Genomic DNA, 27,509 nt, shown 5'->3' on the forward strand with positions numbered 1-27,509 from the left:
GCAATATGGAACAAAACATACGGTGATTGGTAATTTACATACATACAGCGAACAATAAGGCAGATCCGTTTGTGTTAAAAGCTCTCTCTCCATCAGAGGCACTCTCACACTATTTGTAATTTGTGAATAAATCACAGTTTCTGATACATTGTCATTATGGACTCACCGAACTGGCTCATCCGCGCCGAATCGGGAAACAAATTTTCCTTGCTTTATGTCAAAGCATATAGCCATGGAGTCATTCGCAACTGGATCCCAAATATAACGCCCAGACCATTAATTTAGAATCAGTTGAAGAAACCCAGAATACGTCGTTAATCCACTAGCAATTTAAAATACCAGGTACACTGCGTTTCAAAAGCTCCCAGCAACACTGTACATTCACTTTGCAAAGTTTTTTACTGTTGTTAGCAACCAGTGTTAAAAACTACTATAAATGTGAACACAGAATGTATTTAGATGTATCTGAATATTGTGTGTCTGATAGGAAACTGCGTAAAACTCAGAAAAACTATACTCACCCGAGTTAAGCATATTACAGTACTGTTAAAAAAGTGATAAAATTCGTTCGTTTTTGAAATTCACTACTGTTCCTAGAAGTGTCTGTATGCAATAACCAAATCTACATCACAGTTTTTATCTCATTAAACACGTACAAACACATTGTGAGTGTCTTTCATGCATGAATACCCATTAAATGTCCTAGGCACATCATCAGTAAAGTTTTGTGTTCATTTTCCTGGATGACTGTGTGCAGAATTAATTAAAATACGAATCAAGTGTACATATGTATGTCCAGTTCTCATTTCACTAAGATTGAAATAGTAATGGACAGGTGTAGGACCTTCATGAATACTGCTCTGTAAGCGTGTAATTACTAAATGAATTGAGTCTAAGACCTGCAGAAATTTAAGCACCTCCACACTTCCTTTGATAGATAGTCCTTAATGAAGAGAGTACAATGCTGTTATTTTTTTCCAAGATTATAACCATCTGATTGAGTCTGGGTGTCCTCCAGTATCACAAGGTGTTTTACTGTTTGGCTAAAATGAGAACCATATTGCCTCACGAGGCTTGCTTACCAAAACATACCCAACATATAATTTTTGTAAATGTCAGGCAGTTGGCCATACAACACAAATAAACTATTGACTAAACCACAACCACGACTGAGTGCTACTCATAGAACTCATGGGAAGTTCAACATATACCTATACTGAATACTTCACAAGTCAGGTTAACTATTCAAGTTGCTGCCTAGATTATCACCCTCTTATTCACATGTGGCATATCATGGGCTTTAAACTCCCTTTGGTGGAAAATTAGATGTTTTCTCAGGCAGTGTGGGTAGGGAAAATGCCAGCCAGTCTTTCAGGAGGCAGTGTTTCATAGATTCGATGTATATAGAATTAGTTGTCATGCAAAGGTCTGTTCTAAATTGGATGGTCCCATACTCCAGATTTTAGTCATTTCATTTGGTGATGGCATCAGTGCACTGCCATTTGTGATAAGTCTTATTGGCTGCAGTACTCAGTAATTTCTGCAAGTTCATTTCAAGCTACTATGCTGTCTTCTGAAAACTTGTCAGAATGAGGTAACATTTGTGATTACTGCAGTGGCTGTTTATTTTTAGGTGTTTGCATGGTCCTCTTATTGTGTTCTACAGCTAACTTGAAATAGCTTTTTAAAATATACTGTGCATCTCTCATTGACCTCCACTGCTACCTGCACCTTAACTTTAACAGATGCTCTTCTGTCAGTAATCTCAGTTTGTTACTTGTTTGTTTAGTGCTCCCGCCCTCAGATAACTCATTAGTATATTCTCCTTCCTCCTTGCATCTTCACTCACCTCAAAATTCAGAATCACAACCAATTCAAATGAAAAACACATCAGTAGTCATAATCTGAATACTAAGATTCAAGGACTGAAAAGCTCTGTTACTAAAATGGCATGAAGCAGTGTTATTTGCACAGTTCCATGACAAGTATTAATGTATTTAAACAAGACTCAGGGTTTACAAAATGTAGGTACTATTTGCATTGAAAAACGCCAGTGTGATCAACGAAGAAGGGCAATATGAATGGTCAAATGACTGTGTATCATGAATATCTGAAACATATACCTTAACATGGAAGAAACCAACTATCACACAACACTTATTTATGAAGTTCCAAGAACCACTGTTAAAGACAGGAATCTAGGAATATACTACTGCTCCCTATGTATGGCTTCCGTAGCAAGATTTGACTAATTACAGTATGCACAGGGGCATTTAAGCAGTCATTCTTCCCGTGCATTGTGAACGGAATGAGAAGAAATCTTAATTCAGTGTACAATGCGAAGTACCCTCTGCCTTGTACTTCATAGTCAACTGCAGAAAGTGGGTGTAAGTGTAAGAATTAAGCTAACAATGGTACATGAACAGTAGATATTTAGTATACCTGAGGCAGCAGCTGTCTTTCTAATTTACTTGGTTAAATTTAGCCGAGAAACATGAATAACATTAAGCACTATAGTGTTATTTTATTGTTAATACTCTGCATAGATTGATTTCCTTGTCTTTCGTTAATGTATTCCTTGACTTGCTATCCTTCCCTGATGGTTCTCTTTTGTAATGTTGTCTACGGAGTATGATGAGTCAATCAGTCAACCAATCAATGAAAACCTCCATGGTTTGAACTTCTGTTGGCTCTAGGGATTTTTCTCTGTCTCATATCACTTCTGTCATCTGTAGAAATGGTTTACTCTGATGAGAAATGCCAAGTTGCAGTGTAGTTCAGGGTACATGTTAAACTGTTTAGTTCCCCTCTGACAGACTGTGTAAGTCAGTTCAGTTCAAAGATCAGAGAAATGCAAAAGGCCTATCAACTCTAATATGACCATGTAGATTAAGGCATTGCAGTGTTCAATCTTTGGAATAGAGGTATACCTTTTCTTAATTTCATACATTGTCATATATCCTGAACTGTGATAAATCAAGGTATACTGCATTTGGGCAGAAAGAACTCCCTATTTTGTATTTTAAGATTTCCTATATTGCTGCAGTGGAAGTTATCTTGTTTTATACACTAAAGTATGCTATTTTTTCATATTTTTTTTCCAGATCCTGTGAAGCCACGGAGATGCCAGGACAATTAAGCATTGAGAAGAGAGCCACAGTTTGCAACAAGAGATGAGGTGTGTCAATCTGTGACTCAGGTCCAAATGTGGTGAAGGGGTCAATACGGGAAGCAAGCTGTTCTGGATGCAAAAACAATTAAAAATTGCCACAGAAAATTAATGCCTACTGGAGGTGTCATGGACACAAAGAGACCAGGAAGGCCCTCAACTTCAGTCTCAGAGAAAAAGGTGGCCACATTGAGGGAGATGTTCAAGTCAAACCCTTCAAAATCAACAAGGTGGGCTGCAAGAGAGAGCGGTGTCACATCCTGTTCTGTACGTACAATTGTTCACAAAGTCACATTACAAACCGTGGAAGCGTCATTATATTCAAATATTGTATCCAAATGACTGAGATAGGCTTGTAGAATTTTGTGAAATGATTTTCGCATGCCATGATCGTCTACACCTGTATGAAAAAATTCAGTGGAGTGATAATACTGTTTCATGTGGGGGGGGGGGGGGGAGACGGATCCATTAATCATCATGGTAGTCATTATGGGGCAGTGGGTAATTGCAAAGGCACCATTAAAAAAAAATTAGGGAAAGCTGAAAGTAACAGTGTGGTGTGGATTGATTTCTTCGTGCATTATTGGACCTTGCCTGTTGAGAAACACTACTGACACTGAAAGATATCTAGAAATGTTAGAAAATTTTGTATTGCCTACAATTTCTGAATGAGACATGCCACATGAACTGTTGTTTATGCAAGATGGAGTTCCCCACAATACGCTTTGTCTGTATGACAGTAGCTTCACAGGACAATGGATAGATCGCGGAAGCCTCAACAGAACGACCATCATAAACCCCAACCTCATCCAATGCAATTTCTGTTTATGGAGGTGAGGGGCTAAGGGAGATGTATATCACAGCATAGGCCGACAATAAACTCTTGGCTAACTTCATAAATGTTTGTGCGGTCATAAGTAGTATTCCTGCTGAGTTCTTGAGGAAGGTCACAGCAAACATACCTGTTCATTTAAGACAGCATCTAGAAAATACCAGAGCACTGAAAGACCTGAGTCGAAACAAGGCCCCCGGAGTAGACAACATTGCATTGGAACTACTGACGGCCTTGGGAGAGCCAGTCCTAACAAAACTCTACCATCTGGTGCGCAAGATGTATGAAACAGGCGAAATACCCTCAGACTTCAAAAAGAATATAATTCCAATCCCAAAGAAAGCAGGTGTTGACAGATGTGAAAATTACCGAACAATCAGTTTAATAAGCCTCAGCTGCAAAATACTAACATGAATTCTTTACAGACGAATGGAAAAACTAGTAGAAGCCGACCTCGGGGAAGATCAGTTTGGATTCCGTAGAAATACTGGAACACGTGAGGCAATACTGACCTTACGACTTATCTTAGAAGAAAGATTAAGGAAAGGCAAACCTACGTTTCTATCATTTGTAGACTTAGAGAAAACTTTTGACAATGTTGACTGGAATACTCTCTTTCAAATTCTAAAGGTGTCAGGGGTAAAATACAGGGAGCGAAAGGCTATTTACAATTTGTACAGAAACCAGATGGCAGTTATAAGAGTCGAGGGACATGACAGGGAAGCAGTGGTTGGGAAGGGAGTAAGACAGGGTTGTAGCCTCTCCCCGATGTTATTCAATCTGTATATTGAGCAAGCAGTAAACGAAAAAAAAGGAAAATTCGGAGTAGGTATTAAAATCCATGGAGAAGAAATAAAAACTTTGAGGTTCGCCGATGACATTGTAATTCTGTCAGAGACAGCAAAGGACTTGGAAGAGCAGCTGAATGGAATGGACAGTGTCTTGAAAAGAGGATATAAGATGAACATCAACAAAAGCAAAACAAGGATAATGGAATGAAGTCGAATTAAGTCGGGTGATGCTGAGTGAATTAGATTAAGAAATGAGACACTTAAAGTAGTAAAGGAGTTTTACTATTTGGGGAGCAAAATAACTGATGATGGTCGAAGTAGAGAGGATATAAAATGTAGACTGGCAATGGCAAGGAAAGCGTTTCTGAAGAAGAGAAATTTGTTAACATCGAGTATAGATTTAAGTGTCAGGAAGTCATTTCTGAAAGTATTTGTATGGAGTGTAGCCATGTATGGAAGTGAAACATGGACAATAAATAGTTTGGACAAGAAGAGAATAGAAGCTTTTGAAATGTGGTGCTACAGAAGAATGCTGAAGATTAGATGGGTAGATCACATAACGAATGAGGAAGTATTGAATAGGATTGGGGAGAAGAGAAGTTTGTGGCACAACTTGACCAGAAGAAGGGATCGGTTTGTAGGACATGTTCTGAGGCATCAAGGGATCACCAATTTAGTACTGGAGGGCAGCGTGGAGGGTAAAAATCATAGAGGGAGACCAAGAGATGAATACACTAAGCAGATTCAGAAGGATGTAGGTTGCAGTAGGTACTGGGAGATGAAGAAGCTTGCACAGGATAGAGTAGCATGGAGAGCTGCATCAAACCAGTCTCAGGACTGAAGACCACAACAACAACAACAACAACAACTAGAAAATACTGGAGCAGACAAGGAGTTATAATTTTTGGAAAGACAATGGTATATAATAAATTATAAATTAGTAGAAATCTGTGTTTATACCTACAATGTTGTAGGGGAGGAAAAATAAAAATAGAGTTACTTTCTGCCCACCCTGTAGAATATCAGCTGCCTTAAGTTGCAATATTCTTATTTTCTGAAACATAGTGATGTTCTGAACCACAGTGCCAGTCTTGGTTGTGACTGGGCCTATGATATAGGTTGTGACTCAGACCATAATGTTAACTTTGTACAGTTGTTCCGGCGTTATGATCAACGATGTGTGTACTGACCAGTGTTGACAGTGCTGTGAGGCGAGTTAATATGAGTCTTGAGAGGGCACTGGTGACTGCTGACAAGGCATGCATTTTGTTGCTGCCATTTGAGAGTATCTATACTAGACAAAGCCTACACCTGCCTAGGATTGGGAAGGAATAGTTGGTTAAGCTAAAAAGTGCTAGTATACCAAGTGGATCTGGACTCACTCAAGGCCAAATTCCAATGATAAATTTGCAGAAGGAGTAGACTTTTTCTAGGGTGAAATCATGTAGGAGGAAAGTTTTTAATAAATGGGAAATGAAGATCAGAAGGAGCAGTAAGCTTATTTCGTCAAAACAGAGGAATTAAGTCGATGAATTGCTAATAGATCTTGACTCAGACATTTTTATGTCTCAAAAGTACCTCTTATCTAATTTCTATGCAAAGACTTCACTGCTGAGGAGAAGTGTGGCCATTATTCCCAAATGCAATGATTCATTCAAAATAATCGGAATTCCAAATATTGTAAAGACCAAGTATTTGAAGACTGTGTCGGAGAGTGAGTTTTCAAGGAAAACCTTTGTGTCATACACCGTTAGAGATGACCCTGTTCAGACTACAGGGTTTTACTCTCAGACTTGACACTGTGCTAGGTTCAGTTCTTACGAAATGCATAAAGTTGAATTTGTGTCGAAATTTCAGTATGAACTTACTTTCTTATTCTTCAGGGAATAGAATGTTAATGAATTTACTTGAAGCACAATCATGGACAGTACTTTGTGAGGTTGTTCTCAAGTTGATGGGCACAATGTAACTAAAATTAGCAATGGCCTTTCAGATCATGGTGCATTGATAGTAATAATTGAACTGAATCACGGCAGAGCCATATCGTCAAGCACTAAACAAAAGATTTAAGAGCTGAGTGCACCTACAATACAGACATTTGAATCTAATCTCAAAGGCAAACTTTGCAAGAAGTCTACAATACAAATGACTTGATCAGTAAATATACATTTCATCAAATATTTATCAGTTGCTTTAATAACTAAAAATTGCAGGTATGTATGCAGTAATAATAAGAAACCAATTTGGATAACTAATGTCATTAGAATATCACGTAAGATGGAGTGGAGGCTGTATCATAATATGAAGGAAAGAATAGCCCGGTTACAAAATTTCACAGCTGATAATACTGGAAAGTGCTAAAGAATGTCATCAGACAGGCTAAAGCAATGCATTAAAGCATGAGAATAAAAACTTTGCACAAGTTCTGCTGCACACCTGGTGGACTAACACTCCTGAAAGAAAGGTACTGGTAGAAGTGATACTGTTAGGAGGGTCTTAAGTCATGTCTTGATAGGTCAAGTCAGAAGAGTATTTTACACAAAAGGCAAGGTTCTGGGTTCGAGTCTCAGTCGGACAAACAGTTCAGAGTCATTCAGTCTGGAAGTAATAGCAATTTGCTTTATGTGTGTATAGAGGTAGGGGATAGATAAATAGATAGATAGATAGATAGAGAGACAGAGAGAGCAGTTATAAAGGTTTTATAAATGGTATGTGTTATTTTATAAACAGATTTTATTTTAAGAATCTTTTTAAAGGTGAGGCACATAATTCATATGTTTTTTGTTATTCACACACTTCATGGTATACAACTTTCATTAATTTTATTGCCACATACAATACTATGGAGAGTGAAACAGAATTTTTTTTCCACTCAGCAGACAGCTTAAACCAAAGGTGACTAGAAGATCTGTGTTAAATAAACCTCCCTTCATGTAGCTTATAAAATTATTTTATGGTACATAGTATGTTGTACAGTTAACAAATATCACAAATAATGTCAAAAATAAGGTGCACAGTGCCAAGTAAAATAATCAGTTTTAAAAAGCAATGTCACAAAAATAGGGATGTAGAAAATGCCGGTGGCTACAAACGAACTAAAATAAACTTTTCCCAGTTTCTTCCTGTGGAAAACAACCACTGTGGATCACAAGTTAATAATACTAACAAGATTTTTAGGCTTAAGTCAAATAACAATAAAGGAATACATATTTTCTATTACAATACATTGCATGTTACGTACTAGTATAATCTTTCTTAAACAAAAATGTTTGATGTAGCTAATATGCAACAAAAGAACCAGCCTGAGAATAAGTCAACTTTATGTCACAGGAACATAGTTCTCCATATTAATGCAACCGTGAAACATCTGTGATCACAGATCAGAAAAAAATAGGTGGCTCCATTTTTGACATTTCTCTTAACTGTCATGTAGATATAAAATTTCAAGCTACCAATTTATATTTACACAAACTCTTTAAAGGATTAATTTATTCACAAATGATCAAGAGATCAGATCCACAGCCACCTAAGTAAAAAATCCTACCTAGCAAAACTAATTCAGTCTGAATTCTGATTTTTTTTCTCTTCATTACAAAGGAACTTGGAGCTTAATCACAAACAAACACTGATGATAAACTGTTTGCATATTTTACTTAAAAGGCACTGGTATCCGATTTTAACATCCACATAAAAACTGGTATCCAGCTGTCCCAGCTCATGTTCCAGTAATAAACACCAGCAAATGACTTCAAAAAAGCACAACATTAACAGTATGCTACGTCCTGGAAGCAATACTACTATTCTGTTAAAAAGGAGTGGAATCTGGACAGCACTAATCTGTATTAATAAATAATTAACTTTGCAGAAATGTGATTTGTACATAACTCTGCTTTTAAACTAATATAGTTGTGTAAAAATATTTATTTGAAGACAAATTTTATGTTAATGCACTATTATTTGTGCTACTTTAACAATGTGATGAAAGTAGTACTCTCTCAACACAGCCACTGGCATCTTCTGTACACAGTCTCGGGCAGTGACTCGCATGACCACAGATAACTTGCACACTGAGGTCTGAACATCCACTGTCTCCTCTTCCCAATCACATAACACTCGACAACTGCACAGGAAGCTCTCACACATTATACTTCCAAGTACGTATACTGCTGTTTTCACTGCATTTTCGAAACCTCGAACTTTGTTGTCATGATTTCCTGGAGGGAGGAAAAAAGTAAATGTTATTAAGTTACTTTTCTGAATTATATCTGTTTAAGAAACTAAATAAACAATTATTTAAGAATATAATAATGAAATCTGTTTTGAGATTTTGAACACAAACACTGAAATAATAACAGTTTTATCACACTATAAAGTGACAAATCGAAAGTAAGTATATTTTATCAGCAAACATTGGAAACTCCAGGTTGGAATAACATCGATATAAGGAAAAAAACTGCTATCTGTGGCAGCTTGGACCAGAATGCAGATGGTGATCATGTAAGCATGAGGTGTTGCTTGCTTGTGTGAATGAATTCTGATTTTGTGTGTGTGTGTGTGTGTGTGTTTACTTTTATGATGGTCAGGCCAAAAGCTAATATGTAAGTGTCTTTTAGTTTTGGCTGTCTGCAACGTGTCATCTTTACAGTAAGTAGCAATCTATCTTTTCCTTATATTGTTATATTTTATCACCATTAGCAGTAATTTGTGTTGTATGTTACAATGCATGGTCATTAATGATATGTGACTTTAGAAGTTATGAACTTCACATTAACAAGGCACTAGTGACTAGTGGGTCTGTCATAATTTTTCTTTCCTTTTCACACAAGTTTCCACTTTTGGCTACTTAAAACCAGTCCTGTATTTCTTTTTTCTTGCCTACCTGCCATACCCAAAGCTCTCAGGTATCCGTACTAAAGTTTATATAAAAGCCACAGTAGTCTATTCCTGAACTGAGTATACCTGCCTACCTGTAATATCCAACCTTTCCATATTCCTTGTGAAATTCTCCACAGTTTTATTTTCTAGTGGTTTAATTTCATACTGCTTATACTGATCCATCCTGAAACATGTCCCACGAGTCTGCATTTCCATTTTCACAGTCATTTAACACATCATCCTCTCACAGCTGGTTACAATGTTTCCACAACAAGCTCTTCTCCTTTTGCTTACTACCATCTCCAACTGACTGATGCTGTCTTTTTTTTCTAAATTCAATCCAAGACAGTACTCACTTTCCATAGCAACTTTCTATAGGTTTTGTCCCATTGTCATTAGACACTTTCCTTCTCACTATGAATGCAACATTCCCGAACATAAACATTTTCCACTTCCCCATACAATACTACCTTCCCCAGTGTAGTCCTCACAGCAAACATACCTGATCTGCAGTGTTTCTTCTTTCAAAGAGAAACCTACAAACAAATCTGCAGAACTGTTATGGGTACCAGCAATGCATCTCCTTCTGCCTAATAGTTTATGAGAGGTGTGAGTAGGACTCATGCTTTGAGGGTTCCATACAAACCTATTTATGTATAAAGGGTGGCCAGAAACATCTGAAAAGCTTGTAACGATGTTGCAGGGTAGGTTGTGCTGAAAAATAATTCTTAAGGAAAAAGTTCGATACATTGTGCCATTTCCGAGTTAATGCAATAAAGATAGCCAATTAGGTCATTGTGTGCACAAATTCAAGCCACCTGTCACATACAATTAGTGTCCTCTCATAGCGAAGATGATAGTACACGAGACTGCTCAGCCTTCGGCTTGGGTTCGATCCTTACTACTGCAGCATATCCTATTTTGTATCGTTCACTTGTTGAGTTTTAGGAAACCAAAAGAAGAACACTTTTGGTGACTCCATCCTCTGGCAGGCCACCTGAATTTACACACATAACAACCTGACTGGCTAACTTCAGTGCTAATTAACTCTGAAACAGTGCAGTGTACTGAATGTTTTTCTTAACAGTTATTTCTCAGCACAAACTACCCTGCAACACCCTTAAAACCTTTCCAGCCTGTTTCTGACTGCTTTCTATTAGTCACCACTTTGGTGAGTTGGGTGTCCCTAACCTATCCCCATTATCCAACTGGAGGAAGGGGACCCACAGTTTAATGTGGAATCCAAACCATGTATTGTTTCTGGTGCCTCCTCGCATCACTGAGGGGTGAAGGCTAGGATAAAACGAAGACTGAAAAATCTGTGGTCAGACCAAGATATGATCCAGAGACATCTCGATTTCCAGGCATGTGCTTTACCGCTAGAACACCAGGTCCAACAAGTGTATAGGAAAGTTCATCTATAGGTTTTGATGAGGAAGTTCAAAGTATGTGACATAAATAATCATATCTTTTGATTGCACTGGCTTTAAGCTTGCCTCCCCCCTGTGGAGAGCAAAAGGAAGGCCACAGATGAGGTGTAAGGATGACAACTGGAATATGGATGCGATGGGCCTGAGAAAAGGAGAGTGGACCACGAAAGCCAGGAACAGAAATGATTGGTGGCGAAACATAACAAATGCATATGGTCTCCCAGGCCCCAAAGCGACAACTGAGAATAATACACTGAGCAGTCTAAGCAGAGAGATAATCCCATTATCCCCTAACTGTATCTTGTAGATCCATATACTGAACAAATTCAGCACCTATGGTGGTGAACTGTGTGTGATTTTCAGAGTTTTGGAGAAGGTGAGGTGTATTCCAGCTATGAAATGAACACAACGACCATCTCTTCAACACGATTATTCTATATGTGCAACTGATGACTGTGGTGTGCAATAGTAGCCTAAAAAATTGTAGTTTTATCATATTATGATGGGTGTTGCATATTCAAAAGAATATTACTGAAAGGTACTGTGGCGACAAAAGCTTATGCTCATATACATCACCACCACAGAAATGGGAGTACAGTCTTTTACAATGTCTCAAACAATGTGAGATGAAGCTATGTATCTAAAAGGTGTGAGAACTGGATCCAACTGCTGATTAGCATATAACAGAAATTGATTACAGCAATACATAATGGTATGCAATTACTCTATGATAACTGACTATATGTACTGCGATGAAAATCATTGTTATTACTGCTCTCTTTCATTTTAAATATGGAATCAGCACTAGGGAGCCTTCTCTGCAATGATCTGATTTCCACAGATGGCATACGGATATATAAACTGCACTCCTCAAATCTCTGTCCAAGTATGTTGATTTATTTTTTCTATGCTGTCTGTAAATCACTTCACCTCATTTTCTCACTGAGGGACTGATCCACCTCAAAATGCATCAGTGAGCAGTTACACTATTAACCTCCATCATCTTGAAATTAGAAAGACAGAAGAAGACATAACTTACCTCATCTGAATCCAAGATAGGTAATGCACTGTAAAGAAGAGAAAGAATCATTTTAGCTCCAATATGCAAACATAATTAACATAGAGTATTTAATATGGCTTATTCACTATTGAAAAATCATGCTATAGGTACAAAAAATAAACTTTATCCTCATGATAAGTAACACATACGTGTCAGGCACAGATGATGGGATGTTTTCTTCAACCCATTTTAGGTCATCTTCCTGCAAGAAAAATATAAAACATGACTTTAAAAAATTGGAGAAAAATATAGTATGTGAGTCAAGTATAAGGTTGCAAAGCCACCACTAAATTCTAAAATGTGATAGTCCTTGCACAAACGATCAAAGAACAGTCACAACATACAACTTTGTGTTAGACATGCATTGCTGATGCTCAATACTTCAGCTTTGTAACTGTAATAATCTTTGAGCCGATTTGCCTTTGTTGTTGTTGTTGTTGTTGTTGTGGTCTTCAGTCCAGAGACTGGTTCAGATACTCTATACTGAGCAAGTTTCTTGATCTCCAAGTAACTTAAGTACTGCAACCTACATCCTTCTGAATCTGCTTAGTGTAATCTCTTGGTTTCCTTCTATGATTTTTACCCACCACACTGCCCCTCCAATACTAAATTGGTGATCCCTTGATGCCTCAGAATATGTCCTACCATCCAGTCCCTTCTTCTGGTCAAGTTGTACCACAAATTCCTCTTCTCCCCAATTCTATTCAGTACCTCCTCATTAGTTATGTGATCTACCAATCTAATCTTCAGCATTCTTCTGTGGCACCACATTTCGAAAGCTTCTATTCTCTTCTTGCCTAAACTATTTATCATCCATCTTTCACTTCCATTCGTGGCTACACTCCATACAAAGACTTTCAGAAAAGACTTCCTGACACTTAAATCTATACTTGATGTTAACAAATTTCTCTTCTTAAGAAATGCTTTCCTTGCCATTGCCAGTCTACATTTTATATCCTCTCTACTTCGATCATCATCAGTTATTTTGCTCCCAAAATAACAAAACTCATCTACTACTTTTAAGTGTCTCATTTCCTAATCTAATTCCCTCAGCATCACCTGATTTAATTTGACTACATTTCATTATACTCATTCTGCTTTTGTTGATGTTCATCTTATATCCTCCTTTCAAGACACTGTCCATTCCGTTCAACTGCTCTCCCAGGTACTTTGCTGTCTCTGACAGAATTACAATGTCATCGGCAAACCTCAAAGTTTTTATTTCTCCTCCATGGATTTTAATTCCTACTCCAAATTTTTCCTTTTGTTTCCTTTACTGCTTGTACAATATACAGATTGAATAACATTAGGGATAGGCTAAAACCCCGTCTCACTCCCTTCCCAACCACTTCTTCCCTTTCACGCCCATCGACTATTATAACTGCCATCTGGTTTCTGTACAAATTGTAAATAGCCTTTCGCTCCCTGTACTTTACCCCTGTCACCTTCAGAATTTGAAAGAGAGTATTCCAGTCAACAATGTCAAAAGCCTTCCCTAAGTCTACAAATGCTGTAACTGTAGGTTTGCCTTTCCTTTATCTATCTTCTAAGATAATTCATAGGGTCAGTGTTTCAATATTTCTACGGAATTCAAACTGATCTTCCCTGAGATGGGCTTCTATCAGTTTTGTAAAGAATTCGTGTTAGTATTTTGCCGTTGTGACTCATTAAACTGATAGTTTGGTAATTTTCACACCTGTCGACACCTGCTTACTTTGGGATTGAAATTATTGTATTCTTCTTGAAGTCTGTGTCATACATCTTGCTCACCAGATGGTAAGAGATCTGTCTGGGCTGGCTCTCCCAAGGCTATTCAGTAGTTTTAATGGAATGTTGTTTACTCCCGGTGCCTTGTTTCGACTATCTGAGCTCCTGATATTCATATAAGCGGTTCTCTTTTCTCCAAAGGTCTCTCTAATTTTCCTGTAGGCAGTATCTATCTTACCCCTAGTGATACACGCTTCTACATCCTTACATTTGTCCTCTAGCCATCCCTGCTTCGCCATTTTGCACTTCCTGATGATCATCTCATTTTTGAGATGTTTGTATTCCTTTTTGCCTGCTTCATTTACTGCATTTTTATACTTTCTCATTTCATCAATTAAATTCAATATCTCATCTGACATCTAAGGACTTCTACTAGACCTCGCCTTTTCACCTACTTGATCCTCTGATGCCTTCACTCTTTCATCTCTCAAAGCTACCCATTCTTCTACTATATTTTTTTCCTCCATTCTTCTTAATCATTCCCCAATGCTCTCTCTGAAACACTCTACAAGCTCTGGTTCTTTCAGTTTATACAGGTCCCATCTCCTTAAATTCCCACCTTTTTGCAGTTTCTTGGGTTTTAATCTGTCTTACCATTATATAATCTATCTGAAACCTTTCCATGTTTCCAAGCCTCTTCTTCATATAAAACCTTACTTCATGATTCTTAAACCAAGTGTTAGCGATGATTAAGTTTTCTCTGTACAAAATTCTACCAGGCAGCTTCCTCTTTCATCCCTTACCCATATTCCATATTCACCTACTACTTTTCCTTTTTCTTCTATCGAATTCCAGTCTCCCATGACCATCTCCCGTCATTAACTGAATAATTTCTTCTATTTCATCATGTGTTTCTTCAAAATCTTCATCTGCGGATAGCTAGTTAGCTTATAAACTTGTACTACTGTGGTAAGTGTGGACTTCATGTCTATCTCGGCTACAATAATGCGTTCACTATGCTGTTCATAGTAATTTACTTGCACTCCTATTTTTTTATTTATTATTAAAACTACTCCTGTGTTACCCTAATTTGATTTTGTATTTATAACCCTGTATTCACCTGACCAGAAATCTTGTTCCTCCGGCCACCGAACTTCACTAATTCCCACTATATCTAACTTTAACCTTTTCATTTTTCTTTTTAAATTTGCTAATCTTCCTACCCAATTAAGGGAGCTGATATTCCATGCTCCAACCCGTAAAACACCAGTCTTCCTGGTAATGTCATCCTGAGCAGTCCCCGCCCGGAGATCTGAATGGGAGACTATTTTACCTCTGGAATACTTTACCCAAGAGGACGCCATCATCATTTAACCATACAGTAAAGCTGCATGCCCTTGGGAAAAATTACATCTGTAGTTTCCCCTTGCTTCCAGCCGTTTGAAGTACCAGCACAGAAGGGCCATTTTGGTTAATGTTACAAGGCGAGATCAGTCAATCATCCAGACTCTTACCCCTGCAGCTACTGAAAAGGCCTGCTGTCCCTCTTCACGAACCACACATTTGTGTGGCCCCCTCCATTGTGGTTGCATCTACGGTATGGCTACCTGTATGGCTAAGGCACACAAGCCTACGCACCAATGGCAAGATCCATGGTTCGTGGGGGGGGGGATTTGTCCTTACTCTAACAAATACAATAAACTGTGTTGTTGAAGACATGGGTATGATACATAAATAATGGTGCTGTGTATCAAATTTCATCTCTGAATCCAACTCAAGACTTTTAGTTAGAAAGATGTAAAATGAGAGTCCCAAGAAATGAATAGTAGAATAAAAGCAAATTCATTGTTAAATATCTAAGATACTTTTAACACACATAAAGTACAGCACTTACAAAAGCTAACAAAATGCAAACTGTATCAAAACTAAAATGCAAGATTGTGAATCCTCTGTTAAACATGGTTTCTAATTTACAATACTATTTGCAGTGGTTAGTTGAGAATGGCTATGTGAGCCAAAGAGACAATTGTATAACTCACAAACAGCAGAACATTCACAGTTTTTTAAATCTCCAATCAAACTATGAAAATATTATAATACATAGTGATGAAAGAAGCAATGAAAATGGAAAAGGATTAAGTTCCACAGAAAGTCGATTATTTGGTTCCATTAGAAAATGTATTGCCATGCATGTACAACATGTAAAAACTTAGCAAATCATTAATTTCATTCAATGGTGAGACATTTTTAATTTCACTACATATGGTGGTTGATTGGTTTCATGTTCCATAGACCATTTACACGACTAGTCATAATGTAGAATGAGTCATTTTACATTCATTCAACATTACACGTTCATATGTAAATCTGGCTACATGTTGACTATTTAAAAGTGTTTTTTATGTATTTTTATTTATTTAGTTTTTAAATTACAGATGGGGATTATTAACTGCTAGCACCATCCTTTACATGAACAGAAATTCTTCTTCAGAATGGAAGGAGTTATCAAGGAGAAGCTTCAACTTGTTTTCAAATTTAACATTATTGTCCAGCAGAGATTTTACATCACTGGGTAAGCAATCAAAAATTATGGTTACAGCATTTGAGAAACAATAGTGGGTGTTAAGACCAAGACTTGGGGAACCCCATACGTGATTTCTCACCCATTTATATTGGCTGAATTACTGAGTACAGCTTTCTGCATTCTTTCGATTAGATACATCACCATCCATTGGTTAACTGTACGACCAATTCCATAAAACATCAGTTTATTTAGGAGAATGTTATGATACATGCAGTTAAATGCCCTAAGTCACAGAAAATACCAAACAGTGGCATTATTTAATGCTTGCAAAATTTTGAAAGTGAACTTGTAAATGACACTCCTGCTGAGCATCTCTTATGAAGTCCAAGTTGTGATTTAATGAGAGCGATATTGTTGCTCAGGTGGGATGCCATTCTGGAATACATCACCATTTCGGAAAATGTTTATTAGTGAACTGAGTCAAGCAGTTATTAACATCTATCCTATTACCATTTTTACAGACAGACTTAACAATAACGTATTACAATATCTTTGGAAAAATGCTCTGAGTTAATGCTGAATTACAGATTTCAGAAGGGACAAAGCTTATCACGTGAGAACAAGTGTTTAGTACCCCATTGGAAATACCACCAGACAGATAAAATTTACTTTTGAGAGAATGCACAATTTTCTCAATTTCACTAGGAGATGGTAAAACATTTGTTTAATTGAATTTTATGAGAATTGCTTTTCCAACATACTGCTTTGATTTTTCTCTTGAACTGCTTGCCCTGTGTTTTCTACAACATTGGAAAAAATGAGTTTTGAACATACTTTCTACCTATGACTGAGCATTTGCAGCCCTTCTACTTACATCAATAGTGATGTTATCCAGTTCTGTAGCCTGTTGTCCTGTCTATCATAATTATTAATTTCTAATGTGATGTTCCTTGACTTTTAACAATTTTTCTTAGTAATTTTGAGTACTTTTTGTAGTGTGCAATATTGCAGAATCTTTACTTGTTCTTGCAAACAGGTAATTTCCCTTTTCCTTTCACCAACTGCTTCAATCCCTCTTGTGATCTATGGTTTTTTAGATGGCTGATAAATTTCCTTTCTGACTAACTTAAGAGTAAACCTGTTTTCAAATAATGATACGAACTTATCATGGAATAGATTAAACTTTACAATAGCATTTGGTTTGGTTTACTACAAACTTCATCCCATGCCAACTCTTGTAAACTATCCTTAAAAATATTTGTCCTGGAGTGCTCAGTTATTAAAATGGCCCTGAGCACTATGGGACTTAACTTCTGAGGTCATCAGTCCCCTAGAACTTAAAAAGAACTACTTAAACCTAACTAACCTAAGGACATCACACACAGCCATGCCCGAGGCAGGATTTAAACCTGCGACTGTAGCGGTCGCGTGGTTCCAGACTGTAGCGCCTAGAACCACTCGGCCACCCCGGCCAACTGCTCAGTTATTCTAATTGATTTCCAATGAGGGGAATGTGTACTGTACGGCACTATCTTATTTATCCCAATTATGGGATGGTAAGGGAGTTCATTTGTTAAAAGGTATAGAGTTATTTTCTTGCTTTGAGCTTTGTCAAAGGAAACATTATCAATTACAGTCCTGCTATCTTAATTGACCTATACTGGTCAATTGACCTATACTGGAAGGTTGAGAAAGAAAACTGGCGTTCTACGGATCGGAGCGTGGAATGTCAGATCCCTTAATCGGGCAGGTAGGTTAGAAAATTTAAAAAGGGAAATGGATAGGTTGAAGTTAGATATAGTGGGAATTAGTGAAGTTCGCTGGCAGGAGGAACAAGACTTCTGGTCAGGTGACTACAGGGTTATAAACACAAAATCAAATAGGGGTAATGCAGGAGTAGGTTTAATAATGAATAGGAAAATAGGAATGCGGGTAAGCTACTACAAACAGCATAGTGAACGCATTATTGTGGCCAAGATAGATACGAAGCCCACGCCTACTACAGTAGTACAAGTTTATATGCCAACTAGCTCTGCAGATGACGAAGAAATTGAAGAAATGTATGATGAAATAAAAGAAATTATTCAGATTGTGAAGGGAGACGAAAATTTAATAGTCATGGGTGACTGGAATTCGAGTGTAGGAAAAGGGAGAGAAGGAAACATAGTAGGTGAATATGGATTGGGGGACAGAAATGAAAGAGGAAGCCGCCTGGTCGAATTTTGCACAGAGCACAACATAATCATAACTAACACTTGGTTTAAGAATCATGAAAGAAGGTTGTATACATGGAAGAACCCTGGAGATACTAAAAGGTCTCAGATAGATTATATAATGGTAAGACAGAGATTTAGGAACCAGGTTTTAAATTGTAAGACATTTCCAGGGGCAGATGTGGACTCTGACCACAATCTATTGGTTATGACCTGTAGATTAAAACTGAAGAAACTGCAAAAAGGTGGGAATTTAAGGAGATGGGACCTGGATAAACTAAAAGAACCAGAGGTTGTACAGAGATTCAGGGAGAGCATAAGGGAGCAATTGACAGGAATGGGGGAAATAAATACAGTAGAAGAAGAATGGGTAGCTTTGAGGGATGAAGTAGTGAAGGCATCAGAGGATCAAGTAGGTAAAAAGACGAGGGCTAGCAGAAATCCTTGGGTAACAGAAGAAATATTGAATTTAATTGATGAAAGGAGAAAATATAAAAATGCAGTAAGTGAAACAGGCAAAAAGGAATACAAACGTCTCAAAAATGAGATCGACAGGAAGTGCAAAATGGCTAAGCAGGGATGGCTAGAGGACAAATGTAAGGATGTAGAGGCCTATCTCACTAGGGGTAAGATAGATACCGCCTACAGGAAAATTAAAGAGACCTTTGGAGATAAGAGAACGACTTGTATGAATATCAAGAGCTCAGATGGAAACCCAGTTCTAAGCAAAGAAGGGAAAGCAGAAAGGTGGAAGGAGTATATAGAGGGTCTATACAAGGGCGATGTACTTGAGGACAATATTATGGAAATGGAAGAGGATGTAGATGAAGATGAAATGGGAGATATGATACTGCGTGAAGAGTTTGACAGAGCACTGAAAGACCTGAGTCGAAACAAGGCCCCCGGAGTAGACAATATTCCATTGGAACTACTGACGGCCGTGGGAGAGCCAGTCCTGACAAAACTCTACCATCTGGTGAGCAAGATGTATGAAACAGGCGAAATACCCTCAGACTTCAAGAAGAATATAATAATTCCAATCCCAAAGAAAGCAGGTGTTGACAGATGTGAAAATTACCGAACTATCAGCTTAATAAGTCACAGCTGCAAAATACTAACACGAATTCTTTACAGACGAATGGAAAAACTAGTAGAAGCCAACCTCGGGGAAGATCAGTTTGGATTCCATAGAAACACTGGAACACGTGAGGCAATACTGACCTTACGACTTATCTTAGAAGAAAGATTAAGGAAAGGCAAACCTACGTTTCTAGCATTTGTAGACTTAGAGAAAGCTTTTGACAATGTTGACTGGAATACTCTCTTTGAAATTCTAAAGGTGGCAGGGGTAAAATACAGGGAGCGAAAGGCTATTTACAATTTGTACAGAAACCAGATGGCAGTTATAAGAGTCGAGGGACATGACAGGGAAGCAGTGGTTGGGAAGGGAGTGAGACAGGGTTGTAGCCTCTCCCCGATGTTGTTCAATCTGTATATTGAGCAAGCAATAAAGGAAACTCAAGAAAAATTCGGAGTAGGTATTAAAATTCATGGAGAAGAAATAAAAACTTTGAGGTTCGCCGATGACATTGTAATTCTGTCAGAGACAGCAAAGGACTTGGAAGAGCAGTTGAATGGAATGGACAGTGTCTTGAAAGGAGGATATAAGATGAACATCAACAAAAGCAAAACAAGGATAATGGAATGTAGTCTAATTAAGTTGGGTGATGCTGAGGGAATTAGATTAGGAAATGAGACACTTAAAGTAGTAAAGGAGTTTTGCTATTTGGGGAGCAAAATAACTGATGATGGTCGAAGTAGAGAGGATATAAAATGTAGGCTGGCAATGGCAAGGAAAGCGTTTCTGAAGAAGAGAAATTTGTAAACATCCAGTATTGATTTAAGTGTCAGGAAGTCGTTTCTGAAAGTATTTGTATGGAGTGTAGCCATGTATGGAAGTGAAACATGGACGATAAATAGTTTGGACAAGAAGAGAATAGAAGCTTTCGAAATGTGGTGCTACAGAAGAATGCTGAAGATTAGATGGGTAGATCACATAACTAATGAGGAAGTATTGAATAGGATTGGGGAGAAGAGAAGTTTGTGGCACAACCTGACCAGAAGAAGGGATCGGTTGGTAGGACATGTTCTGAGGCATCAAGGGATCACCAATTTAGTATTGGAGGGCAGCGTGGAGGGTAAAAATCGTAGAGGGAGACCAAGAGATGAATACACTAAGCAGATTCAGAAGGATGTAGGTTGCAGTAGGTACTGGGAGATGAAAAAGCTTGCACAGGATAGAGTAGCATGGAGAGCTGCATCAAACCAGTCTCGGGACTGAGGACCACAACAACAACAACTGGAAGGTTAATGAGATGAAATTGTAGGATCCAAATAATGTTTCCAGATCGTTTTTCCTATTAATCCTTTAGAAAATCTACATTGAAACACCGCAATTGACTACTTGTTGCCGCATGACAGATAGCACAGTAAGGAATCTACATGTCAAACAGTTCAAAATTTCCCAGTGGAAATCTAAACAGTTACAATTAAAATAAACTGTTTTTTGGTATTCATTTAGAAGCACACACTTCTATGTGATGATCACTACAGAATCTGCTTCTGTAAATGTTTCTGAACTTGTGTTTTCTGTTTGTATAAGAGACAACTCCTTTTCCTGTATTAGTTCTACATGAGTACGATGCTAACATGTAATCTTGTGTTTTTAACAACACTAACCATGCAGGTATATTATGCTCAGGTAGGCACGGTATGTCTACTTTTCAGACTCCTCTATAAATTTACCAGCTAGACAAGAAACACTTCTACCTTATTACTCAATCATCTAGTACTCAGACAAGAGAAGCTAATCTCACTTTTCCCTATGTTATTGAGCTTTCTGCAGAGCTCTTCTGTTTTATTTCTTACACAGTTACCAACAAACTGTCAGTATTCACACAGCCAGTTGATGATATTGTTATCAGGCCAAAGACTGGTTTGGTGTAGCTCTCAACAATAGTTTGTCTTGTAGAGGATATAACTCACACCATTAGTTCTTTGCCATATAAAATACTGCTTAGGGAATAATATGCAAGATATTACAACACAATGACTAACAAGTCAGAAGTAAAAAGAAGGCAAGCATACCAGAGTTGCATCAGGATTTGTAAAGAGTGCCACACCTATTAAGTATGGTACAATTAGGAACTTGAGCTAGTCTCAAGATCTCCTAATCAAATGCAGGCAGCCCGCAGAAAAGTTCTGGAAGGAGGCGGGGGGGAGTCAAAAATCAGTATCTTATACAAACAACGTTTCAGCGAAAACAATTTTTGAAAATACAATGTTATTGGATAGATAAAAAAAATCTACTCACCAAGTGGTGGCAGGAGAACACACAAAAGGTATCAAAATTTTCAAGTTTTTGGAACCAGTGGTCCCTTCATCTGCCAGAAGAGTTGAAGGGGTAGGAAAAGGGGTGAAGGAAAAGGACTAGTGAGACGTAGCAAATAGTAAGTCTCCTCTGGACTGGGGTCCTGGGGGACTTTCCTGAACTCTCCTCATTTCTTACATCTCACCAGTCCTTTTCCTTCGTCCCTCTTCCTACTTCGTCAACTCGTGTTCCAGAAGAAGGAGCCACTGGCTTCAAAAACTTGTATATTTCAAAACCAATATATGTGTGATATGCTGCTGCCGCCTGGTAAGTAGATGGATGATGGAGCAAAATGCAGGCCTGTATTTAACCCTTTCGGTGCCAAGTACAATCTAATCGGATCGCGCAGGTACACACGAAAAGTGCCAGGTATGATCTAATCGTACTGCCATTTTCACACACTTTACTTTCAAACTAAGGCACAGATCGTGGTATATCGATATCGGGGAAGGCAAACGAAGGTCAAAAGATAGTCGTCAAGTACTTCATTCGATTGTCGATGCCAATAATTGATATTTTCGAGTTTCAAACACAAGGTTGTTTTACATTCATTTCGAAGGCAATATGGGGCACTGCTTCACATTTTCGGAATTGCCAGGCCCCAAACATGTACCAATAAATGCTACATCAATTGATTTTTTTAACTTGTTTCCCCACCCCCAGTGCAACTGTTGACAATAATGGCAATGGAAACAAACAGATGTGCGCGGCTATTTCTCGAGGCAAACGTAAACTTATCAGTGAACTCTTGTGAGAAAGTAGTATCCTTCCTCAGTGCCAGAAATGAGGGCTTTTGTGGCAGTAATACTAAATATGGGACTCGTAAAGAAACAGACAATTTTTAGTTACTGGTCCACAGACGAAAATCTGGCAACTCCATGGTTTACCCGAATGTTTTCGCGAAATAGATTTCAGTAGCTACTAAAATTTTTCCACTTGATAGATAATACAAAATTGCACCCTCCTGGGCATTAAGTGTATGACCCCAATGCAAATTCTGACATTATGCTGAACATTGCAAATAATGTGTTTTATCACCATTATACGCCTCATCAACAGCTGAATGTTGACGAAAGTCTTGTTGGCTCTACAACTCATTCTCAACTCATCCAGTATCTCCCTAATAAACATCACCACAGATGGGGTGTTAAGTTCTGGATGCTATGTGGTTCTGTGGTGAACTACTGCCTTGGATTTTATGTGTACCGTGGAGCAAGATGTGAAGCTGACAGAGTGGAGGTAAAAGAGCACGGATTAGGCTATGTCGTTATTACAAAATTACTTGCTCTTAGTAATTACATGAACAAGGGGTACCACATTTTCTGTGACAATTTTTTCATCTCAATTCCAGTAGTGGAAAAACTGTATTCCATGGGAACATTCCTCATTGGCACAATACAGAGGAACAGAAAATTCCTCCCACCTAATCTTCTTTCCAAATTTGATATTGGACACGTTAAATTCTTTAGAAAGGCCTTTGTGCTTCTCTGCAGAAAAATCCAGTTCTGTTGATCAGTTCCTCTACTGAAACAGTGTCAGAGAGAAGTATTTGCAAATGACAACAAATGAAGAAACCTGATGTCATATTTCAATATAATAAATACATGGGAGGGATTGATTACTCAGATATGACGACGTACTGTTATCTGGATGAGAGGAAGACTGTGAAATTATGGAAGAAAAGTGATTTTCAGCAATAACTGGCAGAATGTTTCTGAATGCTTACATTCTTTATAAAGAAAATCTATCTTCGGCCGAGACACCACTCACACGTCTGAAATTCAACGGAAAAATCATCTGCACATTGTCCCAGGAGTGGTTCAAGATCTACAAAAGATACGAGACAACAATCAAGAACAATGTGTGTACTCTGTAAGAAGAGATTACATCCCAAATGTGTTGGTCAACATGTATGTGTTAATACATGGCCCTAAAACTTAATTGGTATTATGTTATTTTCTGTTGAAACTAGTGACAAAATTATAGATGTTCTGCCCATTTTTCGCGTCAGTTTTTTCAGGGTGCATTATTTCCTAAAACGTGACAGAAACACACCACCAAAAATTATATCATTCAGAATACCATGTATATTGATAATATGAAGCCAAATTTTAAGTTCAATTATATTACATGTGGCTAAATATGATTTAAAACCAAAGTTTTAATTGTTTCCATACAAAAACACTAATACAAATATTGTTTTCTTTAGAAGTATGAGGCCTAATAGTGTTCTCTGCTCATATTCCTGTAGCTGAAGGTACTAACTATAAAAGAAAAAATTGAGGTCCTATGATAAATGGTTCAGGCACCAAAAGGATTAATGTGTAACTGCCAGAAGTTTCATCATTGTATCTCTGTTAGTTATTATTCAGTGCTATATTGAGTAGAATGTTGTGTTGTACAGTTTGTGAATTTTGAGATGGCAGAGTTAGAGGAGCAGCAATGTGTCTGTATTAAATTTTGTGTTAAACTCAAGACAACCTTTACAGAGACACACCAATGATGCAGAAAGCTTACGGTGATGAGTGCTTAAGCCATACTCAGTGTTATAAATGGATCACTCAATTTAAAAATGAGCTGGACAGAGTTAAAGATGACCCAGGTTCAAAATGCCTTTCGATGTCCACCAACAACAATCATGTCAGGAACATCAACGAAATTGTGCATGCCAACTGAAGAATGACTGTCCATGAGGTTGCAGAAGGATGTAACATTTCAGTTGGATTATGTCATAAAATTCTGACAAAGCATCTTGGAATGCATCGTGTTGCCGCCAAGTTTGTCCCACATCCGCATGAGTAAAGATCAGGAAGACCTTCGCCTCACAATCTGTGAAGAGCTTTTGGATGACACGAAGAACAAGATGTTCCTCAAGAGAACCATAACTGGTGATGAGACATGGTTCTACAATTACAATGTTGAGACCAAGGAAAGGTTCTACAAGGCCTAAAGAAGCTCATCAAGTCAGGTGCCACAGGGACAAACTGTTAATGGTACTATTGGGACATATTGCAATGCCTGTGAGAGAATGAGAGAAGGAAACGGTTTGAAATGTGGGGAACAATTCATGGCTCTAGCATCATGATAATGCACCTGCACTTTCATCCCTGTTGGTGTGTGACTATTGCACAAAATAACGAAATCACTGTGCTGCCTCATCCTCTGTACTCTCCACACCTGGCCCATGCAGACAATTTTTTTATTTCCAAAGCTGAAAACCTTGTTGAAAAGACAAAGATTTGCGATGACATACGAGATCAAAGAAAATTCGCAGTCGGCGCTTTGCATGATCCAACAAGAGGCATACCAAAACTGCTTCCAGAAGTGAAAACGGTGTTGGGTGTGTTGTATCAATTGTGAAGGAGACAATGCACAATAACTAAAAGGTAAGCACAGATAAATTTTGTGGACAAAGTTCCAGAATTTTTTGAACAGTCCTCGTATTCCAAGGTAGCAATGCTGGGATTCGTTTTCCAAAGCAGCGATGCTGGGCTATGTCCAATCTGATGTTACTGTGCTATGATAAATCTGAAAATAACTGATATGAATAATGTTGAATGTATTACGAAAGTTTGCATGTTAGTATTTAAATTCAGGATATATGCTCCTGGCTACAGAGTTACAGCACAACTAATTTTACATGCACCAATGTTCTCTACATAATAGGCAATTTCTCTGTAGCTTTATTTGTGTGTAAAATAAAGAGCTTTATACTAATCCTTGAGGGCCTTCAGTCAAATCACTTGCCGACTGTACTATCATGTTCGCCATTTCTACCTTAGTAACGAATATTCATGAGAAAGTTAATTCTTGGAATTTGTGATTGGTATTTCCTTATAAAACAAGTCATTATTCTACACAAATGCTGCTGGATTCTGAGAAACACTGGTCCTTCACAACAGCATTTTCCCCTCCTCCAAATTGAGATTTAAGATGTTGAGATGGCTGGATGGTGTTGTGTTATACACATAGATCAAAGTATTTGAGGATGATTATGCCATTGGCCTTTAAAAATTGCCTCACAAGTTTGTATGATGAAAAATTAAGAATTTCCCCAGAAGCTCAAAAATTAAACTGTGAATTTCTTTTCTTTTCTTTTTTAGGTGTGTGTCTTCTCTACTACATCCTCTCTCTTAGGGATACTTGTACAAATGCATAGTAGAACAGCTGTGGAGGTTGGAGAATATAAATGGAAGTAGTGGTAAGCTGAAACTTAAGATTCAGTTCATGAGATATACTCAGCCATGATAATGGCTATGTGCTGCCCACAAAAGATTTGGGTTCAAGTCTTAGTCCAGTAACCGACTTCTTTATTTACATGACACAGTTTTGTCACCAATGTTCATCACAGTGCATACTCTGTTACAGAGTAGGAATATGTGATATTTCAAGGAAATTAACTTAAAGAGAGATATATAATTGTGGTTATCTGATCGCAAGAAGGACTTCTAGAGTGTCAGCTCATCAACAGTAAAAACTCACTGAGATGGACCATTCTTTGACAACAAGCTTCAGTTTGTCATGAAAACCACTGAATTATTGCAATATCACTTTCCACACATTAAGTACAAGTTGCTGAAGTTAAAATATCATCTCCTGAACCTAATTATTTATGAATGCCCTGCACCCACAAAAATCAGCATACACTGACACGTCATCATCATCATTATTATCATGTTCGCCGTACACAGTGTGGCAGTGACACATCATCATCATCATTATTATCATGTTTGCTGTACACAGTGTGGCAGTGAATCTTTGATAGTCAAAAGGAAAAAAGAAAATATTTGGATAGTTCTGAAATTTAGTTTTGGAGAAAATTGTTTAAAACAGAACAGACTGACACTGATTAATAACCAGAATAATAGAAAAGGAAAGAAAACAAATTGAAATGAAAAGACTGACACAAGCATCTATGCTGAGACATGTATTCCAAAGAAACTGCATGCAATGAACGGTCATCTAAGTAAAGATTGTTGGAAAGACAGGGAAAGAGAAACAATGGCACTGGAAAGACTGATGAAACTAAGTGTGGATGAAATTACCAGCAGGTTACTGAAGAGGCATAGAAGAGAGGTAAGAGGAGGGAATGCAGTACTGCCTTAAGATGTATCTACCAGTGGTAAGATATGGTGTGTAACTTACATTCTCGTTTGTACTGTAGACAAAATTATTTTCATCTATAAATGAACTGGATGTAGTATTCTGTGATTTTTATATATACCAGAAATTGCTCATACTGCCTTTCGCTCCAGCATGAGCCTTACTGTTCTCTTAATCTTCTCCCCACATGATGATCAACAACACGAGCAACAGTCAAATGTTAACAAGGTTGGGAAAAGTTTTTCTGTTCAAATGGCTCTGGGCACTAGGGGACTTAACATCTGAATCATCAGTCCCCTAGAAATTAGAACTATTTAAATCTAACTAACCTAAGGACATCACATACATCCACACCCAAGGCAGGATTCGAACCTG

At 37.8% G+C, this 27,509-nt stretch overlaps 1 protein-coding gene across 1 annotated transcript in view; it reads right to left on the reverse strand.

The window, feature by feature from the left end:
• Window positions 1–7,592: 7,592 nt before the first annotated feature.
• Window positions 7,593–27,509, reverse strand: part of LOC124802470 (transmembrane protein 87A) — a 74,781-nt gene continuing 54,864 nt past the window's right edge. The window contains exons 14-16 of the mRNA XM_047263259.1: window positions 12,307–12,359; window positions 12,137–12,164; window positions 7,593–9,006 (exon numbers count right to left, since the gene is read on the reverse strand). Of these exons, the coding sequence (XP_047119215.1) occupies window positions 8,965–9,006; window positions 12,137–12,164; window positions 12,307–12,359 (123 nt within the window). The 3' untranslated portion in view covers window positions 7,593–8,964. The remainder of the gene's footprint in view (window positions 9,007–12,136; window positions 12,165–12,306; window positions 12,360–27,509) is intronic.

This window comes from Schistocerca piceifrons, chromosome 6, assembly GCF_021461385.2.
Source record: "Schistocerca piceifrons isolate TAMUIC-IGC-003096 chromosome 6, iqSchPice1.1, whole genome shotgun sequence".
Taxonomy (NCBI): domain Eukaryota; kingdom Metazoa; phylum Arthropoda; class Insecta; order Orthoptera; family Acrididae; genus Schistocerca; species Schistocerca piceifrons.